Source organism: Hippocampus zosterae, chromosome 8 (assembly GCF_025434085.1).
Source record: "Hippocampus zosterae strain Florida chromosome 8, ASM2543408v3, whole genome shotgun sequence".
Classification (NCBI taxonomy): domain Eukaryota; kingdom Metazoa; phylum Chordata; class Actinopteri; order Syngnathiformes; family Syngnathidae; genus Hippocampus; species Hippocampus zosterae.
This window is the reverse complement of record NC_067458.1, coordinates 4,911,599-4,935,639: the sequence shown is the minus strand read 5'-3', so window position 1 is coordinate 4,935,639 and position 24,041 is coordinate 4,911,599. Positions and strand designations below refer to the sequence as shown.

At 53.0% G+C, this 24,041-nt stretch overlaps 4 protein-coding genes across 6 annotated transcripts in view; 3 read left to right on the top strand and 1 right to left on the bottom strand.

The window, feature by feature from the left end:
• The first annotated feature begins 871 nt into the window (after positions 1-871).
• LOC127606162 (antihemorrhagic factor cHLP-B-like) lies at positions 872-2,967 on the top strand. Its single transcript, XM_052074245.1, has 8 exons — positions 872-887; positions 1,220-1,434; positions 1,536-1,646; positions 1,734-1,818; positions 2,005-2,174; positions 2,298-2,414; positions 2,571-2,651; positions 2,714-2,967. The coding sequence occupies exons 1-8, from the start codon at positions 872-874 to the stop codon at positions 2,912-2,914; spliced, it is 996 nt and encodes a 331-aa protein (XP_051930205.1). The 3' UTR covers positions 2,915-2,967.
• Positions 2,968-4,614: 1,647 nt separating this feature from the next.
• The window catches only part of LOC127605692 (aldo-keto reductase family 1 member A1-B-like), a 70,313-nt gene continuing 50,886 nt past the window's right edge, over positions 4,615-24,041 (top strand). The window contains 10 exon segments of the mRNA XM_052073463.1: positions 4,615-4,756; positions 4,759-4,823; positions 5,780-5,884; positions 6,508-6,627; positions 6,689-6,840; positions 7,703-7,901; positions 8,015-8,214; positions 8,310-8,382; positions 8,921-9,007; positions 9,569-9,691. Of these exon segments, the coding sequence (XP_051929423.1) occupies positions 4,630-4,756; positions 4,759-4,823; positions 5,780-5,884; positions 6,508-6,627; positions 6,689-6,840; positions 7,703-7,901; positions 8,015-8,214; positions 8,310-8,382; positions 8,921-9,007; positions 9,569-9,634 (1,194 nt within the window). The 5' untranslated portion in view covers positions 4,615-4,629 and the 3' untranslated portion in view covers positions 9,635-9,691.
• On the bottom strand, positions 9,263-14,065 carry c8h19orf44 (chromosome 8 C19orf44 homolog). Of its 3 annotated transcripts, none has more exons than XM_052073444.1 (8): positions 13,702-14,065; positions 12,890-13,050; positions 12,184-12,448; positions 11,586-11,841; positions 11,367-11,464; positions 11,184-11,288; positions 10,278-10,655; positions 9,263-10,186 (listed from the first exon to the last, which is right to left on the bottom strand). In XM_052073444.1, the coding sequence occupies exons 1-8, from the start codon at positions 13,807-13,809 to the stop codon at positions 10,139-10,141; spliced, it is 1,419 nt and encodes a 472-aa protein (XP_051929404.1). In that variant the 5' UTR covers positions 13,810-14,065; the 3' UTR covers positions 9,263-10,138. The 3 variants fall into 3 exon arrangements, with proteins under 3 accessions (XP_051929404.1, XP_051929403.1, XP_051929405.1); XM_052073443.1 differs by having other exon boundaries at positions 12,121-12,448; positions 13,702-14,063; XM_052073445.1 differs by lacking the exon at positions 12,890-13,050 and having other exon boundaries at positions 12,121-12,448; positions 13,702-14,064.
• LOC127605659 (excitatory amino acid transporter 5-like) lies at positions 14,192-23,739 on the top strand. Its single transcript, XM_052073410.1, has 12 exons — positions 14,192-15,996; positions 16,207-16,787; positions 19,605-19,684; positions 19,903-20,118; positions 20,465-20,507; positions 21,450-21,681; positions 21,749-21,848; positions 21,960-22,193; positions 22,294-22,488; positions 22,648-22,782; positions 22,851-22,950; positions 23,257-23,739. The coding sequence occupies exons 2-12, from the start codon at positions 16,347-16,349 to the stop codon at positions 23,503-23,505; spliced, it is 2,025 nt and encodes a 674-aa protein (XP_051929370.1). The 5' UTR covers positions 14,192-15,996; positions 16,207-16,346; the 3' UTR covers positions 23,506-23,739.

The following is a 24,041-nucleotide window of genomic DNA, read 5'->3' as shown; positions in this document are numbered from 1 at the left end:
GCGTTTGCGGTTCATTCTCTGGTGGACATTTTGAATTCCAAAAAAACTGTTGTCAGCGGCTTACTTGTGCAGTATACCCGTGTGTCACCCCTCAAGGCGGCTGGATAAACGGAGGAAAAATCTGCGTGACAGTCTCTTGCTTTATTAGAATTGGTCAGTAGTCAAGTATAACACACACAGCATATATATATACTAGCTGGTTTGCCGCCCTCCGGGCGGCTCATCAGCTAGTTCCTGCGGAAGGCTGGTAAGGTGGGCCTTCGGCCCACAAAAGTGTTGTTGCTTGGTTCAACTTTTTGTTCATCTTCATTGCTTATCGCGAAAATAAAGAGATGTTTAGCTCTACTAAATAACTAACAATTTCATTGCAATGCTTGTGGGTAGACAACATTTTTTCGCTAAGATGCCCGCCCGATCGTAGTGAGCCACTGCCTGAGCGGCGCAGTGGCAGCGCGCAGCGGCGCGGTGAAGTAGGTACGTTTTGAAAAGGGACAGACAGAAGGACAGACCGCGTGCGGGACGACACGCAATATATATATAAATATAAGATGTATATACAAAATGGACAAACCGGACGTTGGAACAGACCCTTCAAAGTAAAACAGGAAATAATTGAGAGCATATTTGTCTGTTAACAACAAAGACACATTCAAGTCAACGTGGGCTGCACGGCGGCGGAACAGTGGCTCGTGTTTTTGTGTTGGTCGGATTTTTGCTTTCACTTGCATGGGTGAATATTTTGGGGTGAGATGAAAACGTTTTGTTATTGTTCCAAACATAAAAAGTACTATTTTTCTTTTTTGGGGAAAGGGGGCGGGGGTAAATGAGAAAGAGATTTGTCCGTGTCACTCTGTAAGAATGTCCATCTTCAATGAAATATGAAGCAAGTAAGTTACTCCCAGATTGCTCTTCAAGTGAAAAAAAAACACTTTTTCCGTCTTGTTTCCTTAATTGTAATCGCCCGACTTGATTCTTGCGGTGGTGTCATCATTTTGTTTTGTGTTTTTTTCTCCATTCCATTTGACTTGCGGCGCGTGGACGCTGGTTTGCGACTTTTCGCTCGGTGCCGAGGCGGCCTTGCGGGGCTGCTGATTGCAGGCACGCCTGCCGGTCCGGAGCACGCAGCTGTCCCGCATTTGTGGTCGCGTTCGATTGGTGGCCCGAAGCGACCGGGCCGGCTAAAGGCTGGTCGCCTCGCGACTCGTCGTTACTTTTCAAGTTGTCACGATGTTGTTGGCGGCGATGCTGTTTTGCGCCTTGGCTCCTCGGAACCTGCTGGGGGAGTCGTCGTCGTTCTCGTCGGCGGTGGCGGTCACGTGCGACCAGAGCAGCGCCGAGGCTGCGGCCAGCCTCGTCGTCAGACACGTCAACCGACATCACAAGCATGGTTTCAAGTTCAAGCTACGCCAGGTCCTAAGCAGCAAATACCAACAGGTGAGCGCGCACCGCCGATGGATCCGCTTCAACAGACTCTCTGGCAGAGAGGTGAGATGGGAGGGGGGGGGAATTTTATTGATGATCTTTTGTCAATGCAGATGCCCGGCGGTTGCCACGTGGACGTACACGTGAAGCTGGTGCAGACCAAATGTCACTTCACCAACCCCAAATCTTTTGAGCAATGTCAGCCTTTTGAACGGCTCGAGCGGGTAAGACGTGGTTGTCTTGACGGCCATCTGTGCCGTGTTTGCCGTCGAGGTTTCATCAAGACATGACTTTTTTTCTGCATGGTTTAGGGCGCAGTGGCCACCTGTTGGGCCAGTCTTCGGGTCACGTGGGGCGCGGCAACAGTGACGAGATACGACTGCGCCACCAGACCAGGTCATGACCCCCAACCGGTCCTTACGTGCAATCAAAATGATGAGGGGTGTGGAAGCGAAGTGCAGTGTTCAGTTTTTTTCCTTCTTTCCTCCTGGGTAGATTTACAAAAAAAACTTGGAATCTCCCCCCCTCCCCCCCAAATTGAAGAAACACTATTGAGTTAACACGCAGCTGACTTGTGTGCAGACCCGACAAATGAGGATCTGCTTAAGACGTGTGCCAACTGCTCCATCTTGCTGCCGCTGAGCGAGCCGACGGCTGTAAAGGTGGCCCAGGAGGCGGTCGACAAGTACAACCGGGGGGGCGGCGACCCCAGTTACATGGCCCTGCTGGAAGTGGCTCACGTCATGACTCGGGTGAGCGTCCGGCCGACCGGCTTGCTTGGGTTGGTGGCACGACCGCTCGTCCCTCTCCGGCCGGGCGCACGAGTCTAAGCCGAGTGCCGTTTGCGGGCGTTCCTCTTTTGTTTGGGGGTGCAGTACATGCCGTCGACGGGCTGGGTGACCTGGCTGGAGTTGGCGCTGGTGGAGACCAACTGCCCCCGAGAGGCCGCACACACCTTGGCGCCCTGCACGCCCCTCTGCCCGGATCGAGCGGTGAGCTGGACTTCACGCTCGCGGCGGCTCCCCACTCGACTTTTCGATCGCTGGTTCTGGCTTTTGGATGTGTTGGCTGCTGTATTTTGCGGCGCGCTCTCGGTCCAAGCTCCAACGTCAACAATGAGCCGTGACTGCATTCTTTTTCTTTTTCAGAATCATGCCTATTGCAAAGTGGCCTATTACTACAAACAAAAAGCCATGAGAGGCCCAGAGTGTGAAACCTATCCACGAAACGTAAGTTGACTGCAAAACGGACTGGGGCGCAGCGCACGCATCGACCCCCTTTTGGTCCGCAGAGTTCTCCTCGACTCCCGGCTGGCGCGGCGGAACCCACGTGTAGCCTGTTGTACCACGAGAGTCCGGAAGCGAGGTTGTGCGAGGAGCGTCTGGCCGACCACCAGCCGGCCATCCACCCGATTTGTCCCTTCCCGCCGGTGGGGCCGCTGCAGCGCCAGTGGTTTCGGAGGCGGCAGCAGCAGCAATGGGTCAAAGGATGAAGGGGACATCCTCAACTCATTTGCCGTCCAATAAATGGCTTGCTCTTGTTGAATCTTTCTCCCACTCGATACCTAGACTTCAAACGTGTTGGACTCTGGAATTGTTTTTCTTCCCAAATTTCAGTCTTGCAATTTCTTGCTTTCTTTAAGAACATATTTGAAATTCTCCTAATCCAGTCTCTAACGTTCCCGTTTTAAAATGTTATCTTATTTAAATAATCGGAACTATTTTTCAAGACTTGAAAACCAGAGGGGTTTTTTTTCCTTGATAGTAAAATGCCGAAGGAAGTTTTACTCAATTACAACTTTTCTTCCCACATTGAGTTTCAACAGTTACCACCATTCTGGGTGTGCGTGGGCGCGCTCTTGTGACTATTGCATTGTGGGTACAATGAAAGTGGAATGAATGCATAACGGTTTCCATCCCCCTGGCGGCTCTGCTGCAAGCGATGTCAACGCAAAGCCGAACAAGATAAGAGGCGCCATATTTCTCCATCCGTTGTCTGAGTCGCTTCTCCTCAGGCGGGGGGCACACAGAACGGGTTGCCAGCCAGTTGCGCTCACAATCACCTCGGGACGTTTTTATTTTAACTGCTGTGTTCCATTAACGGGTGGCCCGGTAGTCCAGTGGTTAGCACGTCGGCTTCACAGTGCAGAGGTACCGGGTTCGATTCCAGCTCCGGCCTCCCTGTGTGGCGTTTGCATGTTCTCCCCGGGCCTGCGTGGGTTTTCTCCGGGTGCTCCGGTTTCCTCCCACATTCCAAAAACATGCGTGGCAGGCTGATTGAACACTCTAAATTGTCCCTAGGTCTGAGTGTGAGCGTGGATGGTTGCTCGTCTCTGTGTGCCCTGTGATTGGCTGGCAACCGATTCAGGGTGTCCCCCGCCTACTGCCCGAAGACGGCTGGGATAGGCTCCAGCACCCCCCGCGACCCTAGTGAGGATCAAGCGGTTCGGAAAAATGTTCCATCAACGTATGATGCATGTTTCTTGGGGTGTGGGAGGAAACCATGGGACCCGGAAAAAAGCCAACTAGGTCGGGGATGGATTCGAAGCCACCACGTCTGCCTTGTGAGGTGTACGGGCGAACTATTTGAGGTCATTTTCCATCAACAGCAGACAGGGTGTGGCCAGAGTGGCCAAATCTGCGCAATTCGTCGGCCAACACGGTACTCGTCGAGTACGATGGAGCCCCCTCCCGGGTCACACGTTTGCAGATTTTATTTTTGGGGTTGAAAACTTTGATTAAGGTTTGAAGCCAAAGAGAAAACTTAAATTCGCATTTCCAGATCGGATTACGGCTCCGAATTATGTTTGAATCAAAATACATTTCAAATGAAGTACTGTATTTCATCCTCGATTTGAAGCCAAAGAGAAAACTTAAATTCGCATTTCCAGATCGGATTACGGATCCGAATTATGTTTGAATCAAAATACATTTCAAATGAAGTACTGTATTTCATCCTCGATTTGAGATTTGTTTCGGGCTTCAAGCCTGGGCCATAGTGTTTGCGCTTAACCGGGATTTCAAAATAAAAGTCTGAAATCGGGTCTCCAAACCTAATTTTGGCCATTTGAAATGACAGTGAATATTGGGGTTGACGTCTTGAATCGAGGCTTGAAGCCAAGATTGGGGCTTGAAACGTGGAGTCGGGTTTGCGTTTGGAAATACTGTCGTCGTCATGAATGTGCGTTTGAGCGCCCTCGAGACTTGAATGGGTTCCGGCAATCGACGGCTCGATTTTATTTTGGCGGGACGAGCCAGACGGAAGCGACGGCCAATCAAGGACCTGCTTTTTGTTGCGCCCACTGGAGAGCAGCGGACGAGACAAGACGCCAAGGTCCGCGAGCCAGCAGAGCAGACGGCGCGACAAGCTACAGGACCTCCTCCAAGGAAAAATTCGCCCAGGTTAGCTTGGCATCATCGTTCAATTCGTCGTGAACCTTTTGTGAGGGCACCTTCCGAAGAGAGCGCCGAGATTTGACTCAATTGCAGTTCGGCGAGCAACTTGCCACCTACGTCCCTCCATATTTTGTGTGTGGAGAGTCGAAATCTCGCAAATGAACAAGAGTGTTCTTCAAAGTTAGACAAGAAGCTTCGGTGCAGGAAAATCGGCCTCGACTTTGTCTTTGTTTTTCGTTTTTTTTAAACCTTCAGTGTGCAACTAACTGACTGATTAAAAGAAAAATGCAAGTCAGCATCACGTGCTCTTCCTGTCTCCCGCTCGTGGAAGGGTGTTTTGTGTTTTGGGACCTGGTTGGACAAAGTGCATCATCTGGATTTTCCTTCCCTAAAACAGCTTCATGAACCGATTTATTTTCATATTCATTGATCTTGGTTAATTGGCTTATTTTAAGTCACGTAACTACAAATCTAATCTTAAAATGAATAATTTGACATCGATTTTCCCAATGAAATAATTGCTTCATTTATTTGAAGAAATTTATATGATCATTCGTCTAACATTTATGTCATGAATATTGCACAATACATTTGGATTGGGTTTCATTCTTCGGTCATCGACTCCTCTTTGTGTTTTTTGATGTCATTGCCTCATTAGAAACCAACCACCCCGCCCCAAAAACTAGAATGAGATGTTTTATATCAATAAATTATTTGACGTCAATTCAACATTTGATGAAATTGGTCAGGCACATAGAAGTTGATTTTTTAGAACTTTTTTTTCTTCTGCTGCTTCTTCTTCCCAAGAAGAACATTGGCTCGCAAGTGTGGCTGTAGATCACATCTCTGTTGTGCTCTACGTTCCAAAAGATTTTGCAGATGACTCGGCTGACAGCGATGTGTCGATGACGATGAATGTTGTCATTGATTGTTTGTTTGTTTTTTCTTCTTCTAAATGTGAGGACGTTGTGGAGCGCAGCGTGAGGATGAGCCAGTTCGCTGTCCTCCACACAGGCCAGAAGATGCCGCTTATCGGACTCGGCACGTGGAAGAGCTCGCCAGGGCAGGTGAGGCCAACGCCCCGAGGGGGAACCGTCAGCTTTTTAACAATCCAGCTTTCAATCTTCGACGTGGGCTTTAAATACGGCTCTCGAGATGGCCTTTCTAGTCCAAATGGCGGTTTGCAATTTCTAACCCGGGTTATGCTTTTGGAAATGAGAGTTGGGATGAGGGCGTCAAACCCGGTTTGGGATTTCAACACGGGGCTCGGCTTTCGGAGGACGGCCTGAAGGCGCGGGTCGGTTTTGGAGATAGCGCGAGGAGCTTGGCCTGAAGGTTTCAGGCAATGACTGGCGCGCTTCCAAATGAGGAGTTAGCTTTCCAATTCCAGGTTAGTGTTTGAAAGGAGGGATCCCGGACAGGGTTTGCAATGGGGCTTTCCAAACGCCCGAGGGCTTCCAAGTGGCGTTTTGACAGAAGACCGGGGTTTGAAACGAGGCTTGGCCTTCCGAGCCTCCAAGAGTTCGGGCCTGATGAAATCGGGGAGTTCAAAAGCCTGCTTGAGAAAATATGGCCGAGCTGCTCAAATTGGGGTCGGAATCGGGCTTTTCGGCACCCGCTTCGAGGTTTTCCACGTGAGGGTTAGAGGGGTGGCTTCACACATTGTGCTCGGTCGCCTTGTGTCTGTCAGGTGAAAGAGGCGGTGAAATGCGCCCTGGAGGCGGGCTACCGCCACATCGACTGCGCCGCCGTCTACGGCAACGAGGCGGAGATCGGACAGGCGCTCGGCGAGACCTTCGCGCAGCCGCACGTGAGTCAATCGCGCGCGCCGGCAGAAAGCCGACATTAGCTCAGTTTGTCCCTTTTGTCAGGGCGTGCGGCGGGAGGACGTCTTCGTCACGTCCAAACTGTGGAACACGTGCCACCACCCCGAGGACGTGGAGCCCGCCCTCCTGCGCACCCTGCGCGACCTTCAACTGGACTACCTTGACCTCTACCTCATCCACTGGCCCTACGCCTTCCGGTCGCTCCCACGCAAACACATATAATGTTCTATTATTATGAAATCCAAAACCGGAAAAAACGCCAAAAAAAAATCAGGAAACCAAAATAAAAACTAATCAATTAAAAATAATGCAAGAAAATCTTAAAAACATAAAAATAAGTACAATCAGAAAAACATTTTTCTTCTTTTTCAAACAGGGAGGATTATTCAGACAAATTGAAAAACGTGGTTATTGTACCAAAAAAAAAAAAGCAGAACTAATGTGTCCAAAAACTATTTTAAAAATGTAGGATCCCCCAAATAAACATTTAAAAATCTGATAAATATATATTTAAAAGACCACGGGCAAATTATTCTGAATAATTGAGAAAAAGAATCTATTCAGAAAAACATTTTTTCAAGAAACTGAAAAAAGACTCTGGATGAGAGGGGGGGAATCCCAGAACAGGGGAAAACCGTGAACTAAAATTTCTGAAAAACAAAAAAGGATGACAGAAAGCATGGAAAAAAATGCACCACAGTTTTGCAATAGAAGGGCATCACTTCCAGCCATATTTGACTGTTGGTGGGCTCGCCCGAGGCAGATTGAACACTTTAAATTGTCCCGAGGTGTGAGTGTGAGTGTGGATGGTTGTTCGTCTCTGTGTGCCCTGTGATTGGCTGGCAACCGATTCAGGGTGTCCCCCACCTACTGCCCGTTGAGGCTGGGATAGGCTCTAGCACCCCCCGCGACCCTAGTGAGGATCAAGTCCTCCAACCTTTTGCCCCAACAAGAGCAAAAGGTTCCACTTTAGGTGAAAGAAAGGTCCGCAGTTCACCGTTGGCTATCGGAAAGAGTCTGACTTTGTGACGTTGCATTTTTGTCGTTGTCGGTTGTCAGGCGCGGGGAGGAGGCCTTCCCCAGGGCCGGCGGGGACGGCCCGCTGCTCTACGACGTGGTGGACTACCGGGCCACCTGGGGCGCCATGGAGCAGCTGCTGACCAAAGGCCTGGTGCGCGCCATCGGCCTCTCCAACTTCAACAAGCGCCAGCTGGATGAGGTCGTGGCCGCCGCCTGCGTCAAGCCCGCCGTCCTGCAGGTCGCGTACTGGCCCGGATTATCAGCATCAACCCGGACCAACAGGCCTGGGGGGGAAAGGGAAAAAAAAAACAATACGAATAATGGCCAGCATTTAAAAAAAAATGTGTGTAGGTGGAGAGCCACCCGTACCTGGCGCAGACAGAGCTGCTGGCGCACTGCCGCTCGCTGGGCGTGGCCATGTCGGCCTACAGCCCTCTGGGCTCCCCCGACCGGGCCTGGAAACACCCCGACGAGCCCGCGCTCCTGGACGAGCCCGCCCTGTCCGCCTTGGCCGCCAAATACCAAAAGTCGCCCGCTCAGATCCTCCTCAGGTCAGCCCTCCCCACCGCCGATTTTGCGGGGGACTTTTGTTTTGTTGGCACCGTTGTCCAGCCCTGGCAGCTGAGCGCGCTTCCCCCGTGTGCAGGTGGCAGACGCAGCGCGGCGTGGTCACCCTTCCCAAGAGCGTAACGCCCTCGCGCATCCGACAAAACCTGCAAGTAGGCACCGCGCTCAGTGCGCCCGCAAAAATGCTGCAGCCACGACGAGCGTGGTGCGAGGAGACGCGTGACTCAAAACCATTTGGTCTGATAGCCGAACAGCTTGAAATCCAGGAAAGCATAGAGAAGCTTTTCTTACTTTCTTCCTTCTTCAAGATAGATGTCCGCGTTACAGCGACGGCATTTGTGTCACCATGCCACCGTTATCCATCTTTGATGCATCTGCCGCAGATGTCGGTGCGCTTTGCGCAACGCTTGACGTATGCGAAAGAATATGAAAAATCCACACGAGTTTCGGAAACATACAGTGACATTGAGAGAAAAGAGACTTGGAAAAATATGCTGCACAAATATAAAAATAGACAAATGTTCGCAACATAAATATTGATGAATATGTTTTTGAAAAGAAATACACAAATAGTCCAAACAGAATTTGAGATGGAAAATATACAAACATTCAGCTGTTTGCGTTGAATGATGATAACGGAAATGTTTCATTATTATTTATTGAGTGATCTATCGTCTTTTTTTCCTGGAGGTGTTTGACTTTACGCTCTCGGCGGAGGAGATGAGCGACCTGGCGGCGCTTAACAAAAACTGGCGTTACATCCTGCCCGTCATTCAAGTAAGTCAGCCGCAGCACTTTCCTCCCACCCGCCCCCCTTCTGTATAGGGACACTCCTTGCCGTGGTTCTGTCCCGGGCATCCCCATGTCAATGGCCGTCGGCGTTGCGCTCCCCGGCCACCAGGAAGCGCGACAACCTGTCGCGTTGTTCAAAATACGTCAGCCATCCGTTTTCGGATCCGCTTCTCCTCACTCAAAATTGGTCAGTCAAGACTATTTTCTTGTAACAACAAAAAGGAAGGCAAATATCTGGTGTCAAGTGAAGACTACCATTCTTTTATTTTCAGAAGCACAAGCCGACCAGCACCCGATGTAGTTTTTGATTCCCCCCCCCCACCCCACCCCCACCCCCTCCCCGTTTTTCCTGGCAAACATTTGCATCTGAATGGAGGTCAATAAGATGTGGATTTTCGATTATTTAACGTTCCACTGTATTCGTGCAAATCGGGCCGGCGCGTCAATCGGCCCTGAAAGCATACTAGCAGCTTGTCGAAGACCTTCCTTTTGTTACAATCGGGTGCGCGTTGCAAAGTGACATCACCTTGGCCTTTTGTTGCTCAGGTGGATGGGAAGCCGGTTCCCCGCGACGCCGGGCATCCTCATTACCCCTTTAACGACCCCTACTGACGGCCCGTGTCAATGTCAACGTTTGTACCTTCGTCCAGCCCCGTCCAACCACAAGCAGCGGTGACAGCCTTTTATGTTTGTTTTTTTCCCCCCCGAAATCAATAAACAGGTGATTGCATGTCTGAATTTTGAGTGAGGCACTTGGTTAACATTTTATTTTGGTGCCGCTTCCCATAAGCCAACTCTGCTCATGTTATGGTGTGGCAACGCTGCAGCTCCGCTTGACCTTTTGGCTATACCATGATCGTATATCTCAGAGCGTCACTTGAAAAGGGCAGAAAAGGGCCATAACCCCCAGGAGGGCAAACATTGGACCCAACCTCGTACGATACGATGATATCCGAGTCCATTGAACAAGATGGAGCCGCCTTCGGAAAGACGGGGCTCCCTCTGAATCCGGCCGGCCCCGTTGGACGATGAAGTAATCTTCACAGCGGTCGGCCTTGCTCAGTCGGGAAGGCGATGATGATCTTCCAATTGAGAGTGGTCGTCCGCGGCGAACAATCACGTGTGTGTCTCGCGCACTCTGGCCACCTTTGTTTTACTGATGAGCTGTGTAAGCAAAAGAAGAGTTGAACGTGAGCAAATGAGTGAAACTGCACGTGTGTGAAAGTGCGGCAATTAGTGCGTGTGTCTTCTTGACCTCCATGGTTTGGCGCAGGGTGGCGTATGCGTAGGCGGGAGGCCCCAGGCTGCGGATGAGGCCGTCGCGGCGCCTGCGGCTGTTTCTCGCCACGCGGCGAGCGGCGGCTAGCCGCTGCTTCAGCAGGTCGGTTAGCGGCAACGACGGGGGCGAGCCCCACGCGGGCCACGTGTCGGCGTCCGTCTGTGCCGCCGCATCTTTCAAGCGCTGGCCAGGCAGCGGGGAGGATGACGAGGACGCCCGACCGAGAGATCTGGCGGGCGGCGTGGGGCGGTGGGACGGCCGCGAGGATGCGTCCCCGCCTTCCGTCCAGGCCTCACGTGGCGTCGACCCGACCGCTTCTTCTTCCTCGCCGTTGCCTGGCAGGTGTTCCGACACCTGAGTGAGAGAGGGTGCGCGTGACTCTCTGAGGGACGTGTGTGAGTGCGAGACTCGAGGCCAGTTCACGCAGCAAGATTTTCAAATTGTTGGCCCACTTCCAAACTCTTCAAACAATTGTGCTCTTTTATGAATTATTTTTGGCGGGGGCGTGAGCGGCAAAACGGAAAAAGAGATGTTGGTCTAAAGGACGGAGTCGCCGCCGCGACGGACAGCGCCTGCTACGGCCGAATGATGTCGCTTTGGTTCTTCCCATAGAAATGTCTTGGAATGTCGTGCAAAGATTCCCGCCGGTGCCACGTTTCACCGAGTTGTTCGTCCATCTCTGACGTCCATTGGGTGCACATCGCCGTCAACCGAAGTCGACGCAAAGCAATCCGAGCTGTTGAATATCCCCAACCTGAGATGGGACGACCTCACGCTCGGCCGGGATCAGTCGGAGCGCAGCGCTCAGGGCAGGATTATCTTTTTGGAGCAATTACGACAATGTGTCCGTGACATATGAGTGCGCGCGTGTTTGCGGGCGACCTGTCCACTGCTACCGCAGCGACCGCTTTCCGTACACCCGGCGCTCTCGAAGTCACTTTGGTAGTCGGCCGTCGGCACCCAGATGCCGCGTAGCTCGTCCGATCCCTGCGCGCACATCGGCACATGTCGTGACCACTTTGGGAGCCTCCCTCATCAGAAGGTCGGTTGGGATGGCAGACTTACAGAATTTGCGTCGTCAACCTGCGTCGGTTCTTCTGCTTCCGTCCTGCTGCCGGCCGAGCCAACATCTTCCAACGTCTTCACGTTGACCCAAAAGCGCTCTACGACACGACCAAGACTCATCAACAGGGTGCGCTGCGGGTGTCGCTGACTTTTGTCTCTCATTTTCGTGCGCGAACAATCCGGCCCCTGATTGTCTGGTTAGCCGGGCGTGTGTCTCACCTTGTGAGGACGCTTGGCTGGCGCCGCATCCAAGCGGGAAAAGTTCTTCCAGCGAGAGGATCTCCTTCGGGGCCGACCCGGACGAGCACGTCGGACTGGGGGCGCGCCGGGGGGAGAATTGAGACCTCGGGGGGTCGAGCAAAGCTTCCGGTGGGAGCCTAGCACGGGTGGGGGAGGCCATGCGAGAGGAGGGTGAGATGGGGGCGTCTCTGCGGGGCGGAGGGGACGCCGACCTCGGGCTTCTTTGGCTGAGCATCTGCACCCCCCCCCGCAAAAAAACACTTCAAACAACAAAGCGTACGTAGGAATTGTTGTTAACAGTAGTTGTTGCAATTTTCTGGCATGCAAAACCAGGAACTGAATTGTCATCCCCTTTTATTGGTGCGTTTTCCGCAATGCAAATTGCAAATAATGTGCTGTTTATGGACAAAGAAATGGACAGGGAATGTTTTCCATACCATCGAAAAGTAAAAGCTACAGTCAATGATTTGAAATGGCTCTCAAGTCTGACGGCAAAAATAAAAGAAGAAGGTACCGAGCCCGCTCTGCTCCCGGACGACGACCCGCTCAAGTTGCCGTCTCCCACCAGCTTCATCACCTCCTCCTCATCGCTGTCCGCGCTTTGGCTACATCCGAGCAGGGAGCTGGACCCCCCACGGGTAGACCCCGCAGCTTTCTTCCTCACCGAGCGCGTCGCCTCCCGACCGGCCGACGACGGGGGTCGCGAGGCCGGCGACGGGTCCGAGCTCGGGCTTCGGGTCCGGGGTCCTGCCCCTCGCTGACGGTCGTGGACGCGTCTCTCGATCAGGGCCAACCTCCTCAGGGCGGAGGCTTGCGAGCCCGGTTTGGACCGCGACGGCAGCCTGAAGAGCGCAAGGAAGAGAATTGCCAAAGTTGACCAAAATCCAACCAAAAAAACAAAAGAGCCAAGAGAAGAGAAAGAGAAGAAGAGTCAACGGAAAACGAGGACAGGAGCAAGACGAGCAAACTCAATTAGGAGACAGTCAAACATTTGAGAGAGAGAGAGAAGGATGAAAGCGGGAACAATTAAGGAGAATGAGCAAAAGTGGAGGAGGTGAAGAAGAAAGGATGAGAAAGTGGAGGAGTGATGGAGGAGAGGAATTGAGGAGTGTCAAGAAAAAAAGCACAAGAAGAAAGAGAAGTAAACGAGGGAAGACAAGAAGCCCAAAAGAATTCAGGAGAAGGAAATGAGAAAGTGAGTTGAGAAACACACGATTCAAAAGAGCGGAGTATGCCATGGAGGCGAAAGGGCAGAGCTCTTAGCCCCGCCTACCTCGACACACCTGTCTTCACGCGACCCCGCCGCCTTCTTCAGAAAACGCGACGGCGAGCGGGACCCTGCCGCGTCTCCTCGCTGTCCCCAAGACGAGTCGAGCGGGCACAGGTTGCTCGAGTCCGACGAGACGTCGCTGCCGCTTGGAGGAGCCGCTCGGCTTTGGGCGTCCTGTCAACGACACAGCAACGCACGCTTGACGAACAGAATCATTTAAACCCGAACCTTGTGTCGAGTCAGGTAACCTTTCGCCATCCGTCCATCCATCCCACAGTGAGGAATACCGCAACTTTGTTCATTAATCTTCCGAACCGCTTGATCCTCACTAGGGTCGCGGGGGTGCTGGAGCCTATCCCAGCTTTCTCCGGGCAGTAGGCGGGGGACACCCTGAATCGGTTGCCAGCCAATCACAGGGCACACAGAGACGAACAACCATCCACGCTCACACTCACACCGAGGAAAATTTAGAGCGCATGTTTTTGGAACGTGAGAGGAAACCGGAGCACCCGGAGAAAACCCACGCAAGCCCGAGGAGAAATGCAAACTCCACACAGGGAGGCCGGGGCTGGAATCGAACCCGGTACCTCTGCACTGTGAAGCCGACGTGCTAACCACTGGACTACCGGGCCGCCTGTCGCAACTTTGTTCTCCGGTTGAAATCCTAAACCTTTTTTGAAACGCTTATTTAACAACCTCCATTTGAACTTGAACCCAAACATGAAACATTGAACCTCGTTTCAGCCGTCGGATGTTGAAAGCCTAAACGCGACATTAGACGAGGTCACGCGAGGCTGATTGGATGGCGACGGCCGCCTGACTGACCGCATCGGCGCCGGCTGCTCGTAGGTCGCCGTGGTTTTTGTTGCTCTTGGCGGCCAGTAGCGCTCGAGCCCGGTCGAGAGCGTCGCTGGTGCCCGCTCGTCTCCACATCTCGTCGGAGGCCGCCTTGGCTAAGCTAACTTCTGCTAACTGTCGTCTTCTCGTCGCTCATTGATGACGTTGCGCCCCATCGTTGCTTAGCCCGCATACTAAGCTAAATGATTGCGTTTAAACACGTAATTTATCCTTTTGACCGCACCAACACCGGGACACTTCCGTATGATTTTTTTCTTTTTTTTTCGTTTAATGAATTAAACGGGGACAAGTCAAAACGTTTGCCTCCTTCTTCGCCATCCAAGTTTTGTTCTTCGCCCACAACGTGACTGTTGTTGCGGTCGACGGCTTCTCGCCACCGTCTTCTCCGGAGGGCGAATTGCACGATGGCCCATAGGACATTTGCAACCAAAACATTGTCTTGAAAGCTGCATTTCAGGCTTGAGACCCCATTTTGAGAATCTGCTTTGACACAACGCTATCCTTTCAACCCAATTTCAACCCCCTAACCCTATTTTCACACCATCATTTGAAACTCTGCATTTGATCCTGGTTTGAAACCCAATTGTGAAACCCTGACCGAGACTCGAGAAAGCCTAACCCTAGTTTGAGAACTAGATTTAACTTAAAATCCCAACTTTCTCGTAAAAAAATTCAACTTGGAACATGAACCAGAGTTCTAAACTCACTCTTCAAAGCTTCATCCTGGCGACGATGACCCCCCCCCCCCCCACCCCCACTCTCCGCCCCGGTTTGAAGGTAAAACGTATAAACTCAAATCCTCCTGTGGTCTCGTTTAATAACTACGGAGCGGGTCACCTTGCGGTTCTCGGCTTCCCCTTCATTACATAGTCATGAGATTGCGGTGACGCTTGGACGCCATTGGGGCGCCCGTGGCCTTGGAAATTGGAATGAATGAGCGCATGCTGTCATGTCATGTTGCCGCTAATCTAATCCCGTGTAATTCCGGCCCCATCGACTCTGAGCCGTAGGGAAATATTGGCAAAAGGGGCAGGATTAGCAAGAGGAGCGTCTGTGTGTACCAATTGAGAGAGAAAAAAAACCATCAAAAACAAAAAATACTTTCACACGATAACGTGGTGCTTGCGCAAATCCGCGCCCGTACTTGCTGCCGTGCGGTGCGACACATGAGTGTGATGCGGTCTTGCGTGTTTCGGGGGAGACCCAGGACATCATTCCACCTCCACTTGTGCAACTTCACAAAAATAGCTAACCCTCATACGACCCTCCCAACACACACACACACACACACACACACACACACACACACACACACACTCTCTCTCTCTCTCTCTCTCTCTCTCTCTTTTGAAACCCTCACCTATGGTTTACATCGCAATGTCAAACCATCCATCCATTTTCTGATCTGCTTCTCCTCACAAGTGTCTTGAGCCTATCCCAGGTGTCTTCGGGCATGAAGCGGGGGACACTCTGAGCCGGTGGCCAGCCCATCGCAGGGCACAGATAGACGAGCAACCATCCGGGCTCACAATCGCCCCAAGGGACAATTTAATTAATGCGCCATGCATGTTTTTGGAATGTGTGAGGAAAGCGGAGTACCCAGAGAAAACCCACGTAGGCCCGGGCAGAACATGCAAACTCCACAGAGCTGGAAGCAGACTCTGCACCTCTGCGCTGTGAAGTGGACATGCTAACCAATTGATGCCTGTACCACCATTTTTGGAAAAGGCATACATTTGGAAAAATGTATGCCTTTTATTATTGCCCCTCGACATGTGTATCTGCAGCACTTATGTGTAAATGTTCGTTAATTTAAGGAAAGCCACTCCTGGAAGTCAAAGCTAATTTCCTACGAGCATGTCGATATCATATTAAATTGACTTTAGCATTGGCACCGGTTACCATTCTTTTTGCTGTGGGTTTCATTTTACGGTCAACTCCAACTGGAATGTCACAAAACTGTTTCAAACATGCCCCGGGGCGGCTGAGTCGCCGATAGCGTCTGATGCGCACTTGCTGCGCAAGCGACATGGCACTTTCACGCTCTCTTTGCAACATAGGAATTGAGAGTAAGGCGCAGTTTGATGCGCTGCTTCAAGTGCCCGTTCATTTGGTTCATCCTTTCAGCAATCGAGCGCCTGTGTTGGGGAGTTAGGAATGAGCGAATGCTTGCACTCATCATTTGCACATCCCCAATGGCTATACTGTACTGCGAAGACATTTTAAGGGAGACACCGGGCGAGTCCCAATAAGTCAAGTCAAGTCAAGTCAACAGTATTTATAGAGCACTTTCGAACAGCCATCGCTGCATACAAAGTGCTGTACGTGGAGCGATTTAACATATACAATAAACAGTAAGACGAATCGGTAATAAAGGCGGTGGAAAGCACCAAGCAGTAAAATCAAGGACAAATCATGCTGAGTCGAACGCCAAAGAATACAAGTGAGTTTTGAGGCCACAATAAGCCACAGTAGGGCGAACCTCTTTGTCCGCTTCCGTTTATTTATTTTTTTGTCCACGCCATGTTAATCCATCCTCAGACCGTTGGCTACAGCGGCCGTATAACAGGATTGGACATGTTAACCCGCGCGGACGTGGCCGCCAGCTGTTGATGGATGGATGGAGCCCAGCCAGGCGGGGCTACGGCGGGCGGGGATTGGTCAGCACGAGGTTAGCGTCCGGCTCCGAGAATGCCAGCTTAGCGCAGAGTGGTGCAGCAGCCCGTGAGGATAGGCAGGATGCCGAGGCGGGACCTGGAGCTGTAGAAGCGCCGCGCATCAGCGGGAAGTCGCTTTTCTTCGCATCCCGGTGGCGTTTGGGGACCACGTCGCTCGCGTCTCTGAACCTGCATGGCGGCCTGAGGGAGACGAAGAGCGGGGGGGTGAGGGGCGGGCCAGGTGAGCGGGCGACCATGGCGGTGGGCCTGGAGGCCGTTTGGCTGAGGGTGAAGAACGTCTGCAAACAAAATGGTCTCCTGATCATGTCCGTGCTGGCCGTGGTCGTCGGCTGCCTTCTGGGATTCTTCCTCAGGACCAGGCGGCTCTCCGAGCAGGTTGGCGCCGCGCACACAAACGGGACAGATGGTTTGAAAAACCTTCCTTCCTTGCTTCATTCACTTTCCCAAGCGCTTGGCCTCACCAGGGTCGTTCATTTAAAACTTCCTCTTCATGTCATGACAAACAGAAGATAGGGAATGAGAATGAAAGTCTCGATTGTGCCGAATGGAGCATTCGTATCCGTGACTCATCGATCATGCCAAACGCTGCCAATGGCACAACTGGGCTGAATGTCTTTGAACATGACATTGAATTTGAGGTTGTGACGGTCAATTCAGTCCCAACTTGAAAGTTTCAAAGTAAATGCCAAACGCAAATGAAAGTCAAGGCCACATTGACGTCATTTGGAGAAATCATTTAGAATCAAAACATTTATTCGGACTGAAATGAATTTGCTTCAGTGAAACATTTTGCATTTCAACTTTGAAATGCTTTCAAATTCCAAATGAAATAGGTGTGTGTGTTTTGTGTATCAGGGTGTGTAAATCTGCGTATTGGTCAAAATGTGCGCATGTGTGTGGGTCGCTGGTCGCTGATCCGGCTGTCACACAGCAAAACTAAGCCGCCGGCGCTTAGTGGCTGCTGGCAAAGCGCTTTAGCAGCCATCCATTAGGCCTCCTCCTCTTCCTCATCCTCCTGCGCCAGCTCGCCTTGCCGTTTCCCTCCTTGTGTCGGACCCGACTCCCTTGACGGTGGCCATGACTCCCAACGTTTCGCGGTTTCGATACGGTCCAGATGGCAGACGGTACCGGGGCGCGTCCTGGCTCAAACGGGAGGTAGAGGAGGCCCCGTTCTGACGCCCATGTATTCGCCAAGTTCGACGGACTCTCTTTCTTTTACAGCAAACATATTTTCGGAGTGAAGCGTTCCAATGAGAATATGACTATGATCATGTTCAAGCATTTCAGGACTCAGACTTGCTCTCTCTTCGCAAGAGTCCGGAAACTCTTGGATAGGGATTCATCGAGTGCGCTCATAAAGTACGGCGAGGGGAGAAACTGCAGTGCGTGACACTAACGGGGCGAAACATCACCTGGCCGCGAATCAGAAGTGAGGCTCGTCGTCAGAGTTGTCAATTAGACCGGTCCTGGGTGGTCGGTGTCCCGTATGTTTTCCATGTCTTCCTGATCCGAATGATCATCTCATCAGCAATCACGATTCTGATCACTCGGATCAGGTGCGTCACAGCCGGGAGAGGTGGAAAACATGCAGGACAGCGGCTCCGGAGGATCGGACTTTGACACCTCTGAGTTAAGGTCAGACCATCCTTGCGCCAGTTGCCGCACATCTTTGGAGCGAGACGTTGGCTCATAGGACCTCCACTGCCACATTGGCGAAGGATAGTTGCTGGTCGCTAATAAAAAGGTAATTGTGTGAAGCTATATCAAAGTCAAAAGGAAAAGCAATTTTTGCTGCTCAATGCGGAGAGGGCATCCGAAGGAGCATTTTGCCTTTATGACGCCCCCCCTGCCCCGAGCTAAGCCAGCCGTCATCACGGCGTCGGTGGCGCCGCTTGGTCCAAGTCGAGATGGCAGCGGCCCAACATAATGAGGGCTGATAGAGAACAGCTGCAAAGTCACGTGGCAATGCAAACAGAGGCCTGCACGTTGCGTGTGTAGCCGCAGTTTCCTGCTGGCCTGCCCCAGTAAAACGAGTGCGCTCATCTGAATGAAGGACCGGTCGGACAGAAACTTGTACTAGCTCCGATCTGGCGTACTTACTCTTGACTAGCCCTGCCACTCTGAACACTCAATGTCATGAACGATGCGAACCGTCCCTGCCGGTACTAGTTGGTACTCAAACTAGTTGTGTGGTATCAACTCGTACTCGACTGGTATTAACAAGTACAGTACCGGTAAGTCACGTGATGTCACCGCGATGACTTGACGATGTCGATCCAGTGACGTCAAAGCGACGACGAGTCTCGTGGCTTCTCTTTCCCCAAGTTTAGTTTTTCTTGTTAGCCAGCTAACACTCGACTTGGGAGTTTTCGACGTATGAGGCACCGCTGTGCCGAAGTTTTGCTCTGACTTCCAAGCGCAAAGTTGAGACGCGAGCGCCGCACGGTGGCAGGCAAGTCAGTTCGGTCGATGACAAGCGGCAGTTTGCTTTCGGAACGTCCCTGCTGGCACATCGTGTAACAAAAGCGTCGCTAGCAACGGCCAGAGATGGGAAATCCGGGTCCGCAGAGCCCCCGCTGCGATTTGGCTTCAGCCACCGGTGCTTCTCCTCAAGCGGCAAGTAAATGAGCAACCGGAGTAGAAGCAAACTCTGGCAGGCTTTTGACTTTCTGGACCTGAGTTTCCCATCTCTGGTGGCGATGCGCGCAACCGCTCTTTCGAGACGGACGACGTAGCGTGACCGAGTGATGCTGCCCCCCGGTGGCCAAGACGGCCAGAACGAAAAGATTGGCACAACCAATCGAATGGAAGCATTCGATCAGGATGCAAACTGGTGAATTCTTCACATTCTGTAGAATTGTGTGACCACGTTTTCATCAAATACGGAACATTTTTCCCATGACATAACACAAGCACATCATTTGTCAGCTGCGACGGGTGAATGGCGTTTGCATTGGCGGCCATTTCAATGGGGAAAGAAAATAGCGAATGCGAATCCTTGTCGTGTAGCACCTAGTTTACTTATCAGTCATTTCATGAAACATATCTTTGCTTGTCTGTCATCCGATTATGGCGGGTGACTTGAAACACAGCCGTCTGCAAAGCCTTTTCGGATGGTCAAGTAACAGGAAATAGTGAAGGCACCTTTTCTGTGCTGTCTCTCTTCTCCTCCCCCCCCTCCTCCCCAAACAGGAAGTCAAATATTTCCAGTTTCCTGGCGAGCTCCTGATGAGGATGCTGAAGATGCTGATTCTGCCTCTGGTGGTGTCCAGGTACTCGCGCCGCACTCTTAGATTCTGTGTGGGTGCATGTGCGTTGTAGAGAGGGCCCAACCGAGTCATCTTGCCGCCTTAGCGTCGCCGACATGCGACGCTGTCTTCAGCCTGCCTTCCTTTGACTTTGTGTCGTCGCCTTCATGCTGCCAACGTGTTATCTTCAAATGACCTTCACGTTACCCCCGCGCGCGGCGTCTTGCGTTTTGCCGTTGCAGTTTGATGTCAGGCCTGGCCGCGCTGGACGCCAAGTGCTCCAGTCGGCTGGGCCTGATCACTGTGTCCTACTACCTGTGGACCACCTTCGTGGCCGTCATCGTGGGCATTGTCATGGTGTCCGTCATCCACCCGGGCGGCGCCGCCCAGAAGGAAGACTCGGAGGACAGCGGCAAGCCCATCATGAGCTCAGCGGACGCTCTGCTCGACCTGATCCGGTGAGATTTCTCCCCCGTCGCGGTTTGTTCCCAGCAGGTGACGAAGATGCGGTCGGCCGTGCGATCTTCTCGCAGAGGTTAGAAATCCCTGCGAAATTGGCTCCAGTGCCGCCTCGAGGGCAGAAGTTGGCCATTGTGTCTCTGACCAAATGGCTTTCGCCCGGGAAGTTCCCCGGCCGAGGCTCAAAGCCGGGACCGGAACTGTTCCGTCCACACGTGCCTCCTTGACGCCAGCTAATACGCTCGCAATTTTGCGTCTTACCACACGTGCGCACGGGTCCAGTCTCGCTCCCAAGTACACATTTGAGGAGAACAGGATTTTTAATTGATCGCCTTTATCCCGCAGAAACATGTTCCCGGCCAATCTGGTGCAGGCTACCTTCCAACAGGTGACCCAAAGGGAAATCTTGATCACCATCAAGTCTTTCATCTCGTTGGCCATCCGTTCCACCGCCGTGTTTGGCATCCGTGTCCAGCATCTTTTCACCGCCGTGTCACCCATCCACCCGCTCCATCAACTTGTTCACCATTGTGTCTCCTATCTTGTCGGTCACGCGGTCCCATGTCGGCTGCTGTCTTGTCGACCTTTTGCACACTAGCGTCTTTCGTCCATTTTGTGGGTCACCTGGTCTTTACGGTCGTATCGTCCATCTTTTTCATTCTCCGCTCCGTTGTCATGTTGGTCGCCTGCTCAATCTTGCTGACCATCTTGTTCACCCAAAGTTGGAAACGACAAAGTCTGGCACCCTGATGTATCTGTTGCTGGTATGGCCTTGCATCACTCTTTGTGGTTTTTTGGCAAAATTGTTGCCGGGGCAGCTGCAACATGCTGCCTCAGCCTGGCCACCCCCAAGCGAAAAGAAAAAAACACGCAAAGGGAGACGTGTGTGTGTTTGAGCTAAAGCCTATGTTCAGCAAATTTGAATTCAAGCTAACCTCTGCGTCATTCCTTTCACCGGATGAATAATCAATCTCTTTTGTGGGACGCGGGATGCTCACCAAAGCGCGACCGTATTTTGTGGTCATGTTGCGAGCCCATTTCTTTTCTAGTTCACGACTTGGATTGTCATCAAATCTATGCCGTGCAGTTAAAAATATCCTTTCCGTACGCTACATTTTGGGAGCGTTTCCCAACGTAATCGTCCGAATCACGCGACCTTGCTTTGTTAAGAGGAACAATATAGCGGCCCTCCCGTCGATGCCCAGACTTTTTTTTCTCCGGCTCCGTGTTTTCCATCGTGAGTTCCATCTCTGCACATGCAGTCCGTCCTTTCCGGCGGCGTGTCCGTGGCGGCGTCCACCATGGCGCGTTGCTCCGTGCTTTTGGACAGTATCGAACCAGCAGCCAGTACACGGTGCAGACCAAGCCCACGTCGGCCCGGACGGCGTCCCGGTCGGTCACGCGGCCGCCGCTCATCTACGGCATCCGGGACGACAACGGGAGCGACGTCCGGAACTTCTCGCTGGACCTGACGCCGCCCCCCGACCTGCTGGTCAAAACCAGGGAGGGGACCAGCGACGGGATGAACGTCCTCGGCATCGTCATCTTTTCTGCCACCATGGGTAACGTTGTCCAAACTCGGGATTAAGATTCGGGAGCAAGATGGTGCATGATGTGGTGTCGTTGCAGGCATCATGTTGGGCAGGATGGGTCCAAACGGCAGCGCCTTGGTCAACCTTTGCCAGAGCTTGAACGAGGCTGTGCTCAAAATAGTCGCCGTTGTCATTTGGTAAGTAGACTTCCGATTGGAGTCCGCGCCTCAGACATCCTGGCGCGTGCGCCTTCGTCCCCGAACTGACCCATGAGAGTACCCGGTGTGAGTACCCTCCCCACGCCGCAGGTACTTCCCGTTCGGGATCGTGTTCCTGGTGGCGGGCAAGATCCTGGAGATGAGCGACCCGTCGGCCATGGGCAAGAAGTTGGGCTTCTACGCCGTCACGGTGGTCCTGGGCCTGGTGCTGCACGGCCTCTTCATCCTGCCCGCCATGTACTTCTTCATCACCAAGAAGAGCCCCATCGTATACATCCGCGGAATCCTCCAGGCGCTCCTCATCGCCCTAGCCACCTCGTCCAGGTAAGCATCGTCGCGCGGCCCGACTCGTCGCCCGGCCCGACTCGTCGCGTGGCGCTCGGGGTCACCGTCCGGGCGGCTCGTGTGACTCTTTCGCCCGTAGCTCGGCCACGCTGCCTATCACCTTCAAGTGCCTCCTGGAAAACAACCACATCGACCGGCGGATCATTCGCTTCGTGCTGCCTGTGGGCGCCACCATCAACATGGACGGCACGGCGCTCTACGAGGCCGTGGCCGCCATCTTCATTGCGCAGGTCAACAACTACGAGCTGGACTTGGGACAGATCATTACCATCAGGTCAGTGGAACCTTCCTTGCCGCTCCCTCATGGCTCCTTTCTTACCTCTCAGTGTGCCCGAGCCAACTTCCGACTTGCATGTTGTGCGGTTCAAGGCAAGGCTCGGTCCCCAGGACTATTGGGACCCGTGTTACTGATGCTTCCTTCCTTCTTTGGCAGCATCACGGCCACGGCCGCCAGCATCGGCGCGGCGGGCATTCCCCAAGCGGGCCTGGTCACCATGGTAATCGTGCTGACCTCCGTCGGCCTGCCGACCGACGACATCAGCCTCATCATCGCCGTGGATTGGGCACTGTAAGTGGCTCGCGTGTAGAATGTCGGCGACGCCTCGGTGATCCCGCGTCACCTTTTGGCCTGCGCAGAGACCGATTCCGTACCATGGTCAACGTCATGGGCGACGCCCTCGCCACCGGAATCATGGCGCACATCTGCCGGAAGGACTTCATCAAGGAGGGAGGCGGGGTGAGCGCTCGCTCGTCCGACTTGCCGTCCTCTCACTTCCCGTTGCCGCCTGTCTTTCGTCTTGACTTCCTGCCTCAATTCTCACCGTCCTCGTTTGCCCTTTCTCCAATTCTTCTTTCCCCGTTGCCGACGTCCGCCCGCTGTTCTGTTTACTCACTTCCCGCCTCCTTCTTTCTCGTGTGATGACGGCGTGGTTTCCTACTTTCCGCGCCCTTTCGCCTCACCTCCCATGTCCTTGATTCCCGTTCGCCGGCCAAGTCTGTCATTTTCTTACCCCGCGTTTCCCGACTCCTTGGCGGTGCGCAGGTGCCACTGGTGTGTGAGAGCCGCGCCAGCGTGGCGGCTTCGCTCATGAACTGCCACGACACCGACGGCGAGCGCCGGCCGCCGTCCAAGCACGCGCCGGTCCCGCCCGAGGTGGCGCGCCTCATGCGGCTGGAGGAGGGCTTGCGGCCGCCGCCCGACAGGAAGAAGCCGCGCGTCCCCCCGCGACATGCCAAGAGGAAAAAGGACCACTCCGTGGTGGACGTGAACGGCCTGGAGACCAACGTGTGAGGGACGGCGACGACGCCTTTGCCTTTGGCCCTCAGAATTCTTTCTGATCTGCGGGCGGACCGGAACAAGAACCGCGCCCAGACCCGTAACGCTGTTGCTTGGACGGAGCCTAAGAATCACTCGTTTGATTCTGCCTCAAGACTCCTGGAGCTGCGATTCACTCACCGGTCCCGTGGACTGTTGAACGTATGCCATCCATCTGCGGCCATTGGATGTCTCAACCGACCAAAAACAAAAAAAAAACGGTTCAACGTCACAGCTTGAGGACCAAAACTCGCCCGATGGAATTGCTCCGTCAATGCATCCGCCCATCCATCCGTCCTTCGATGGCCTCCGGGAAGTCCGCGCATCGGCTTTCTGCCTCTGTGGATCACAAGCAGGCTAAACTTTGAGTCGCCGCCAAAATGTTCTCCACGGTCAAATGGCAGCGGCCCAGCGGTCGACTGGTCCTCCTCAAAATGCAGAGGTGAAAGGTTCGATTCCGGTTTGCGTGTTCACCCAGGCCTGGGTGGGTTTTTTTCCGGGTACTCCGCTTT

Bases quoted from the DNA above. Each gene is read 5' to 3' on its own strand.
- LOC127606162 (XM_052074245.1), top strand. The intron at 1,435-1,535 runs GTGAGCGCGCAC...TTGTCAATGCAG, and splicing joins TAAGCAGCAAATACCAACAG to ATGCCCGGCGGTTGCCACGT. The intron at 1,647-1,733 runs GTAAGACGTGGT...TGCATGGTTTAG, and splicing joins CTTTTGAACGGCTCGAGCGG to GGCGCAGTGGCCACCTGTTG.
- LOC127605659 (XM_052073410.1), top strand. From the start codon at position 16,347: ATGGATGGATGGAGCCCAGCCAGGCGGGGCTACGGCGGGCGGGGATTG. The intron at 21,849-21,959 runs GTAAGTAGACTT...CCCACGCCGCAG, and splicing joins ATAGTCGCCGTTGTCATTTG to GTACTTCCCGTTCGGGATCG. The intron at 22,783-22,850 runs GTAAGTGGCTCG...TGGCCTGCGCAG, and splicing joins ATCGCCGTGGATTGGGCACT to AGACCGATTCCGTACCATGG.
- c8h19orf44 (XM_052073443.1), bottom strand. From the start codon at position 13,809: ATGTGGAGACGAGCGGGCACCAGCGACGCTCTCGACCGGGCTCGAGCG. The intron at 13,051-13,701 runs GTCAGTCAGGCG...TGTCGTTGACAG, and splicing joins GAGCAGCCGGCGCCGATGCG to GACGCCCAAAGCCGAGCGGC. The intron at 10,656-11,183 runs GTCGCCCGCAAA...TCTCTCACTCAG, and splicing joins GCTGCGGTAGCAGTGGACAG to GTGTCGGAACACCTGCCAGG.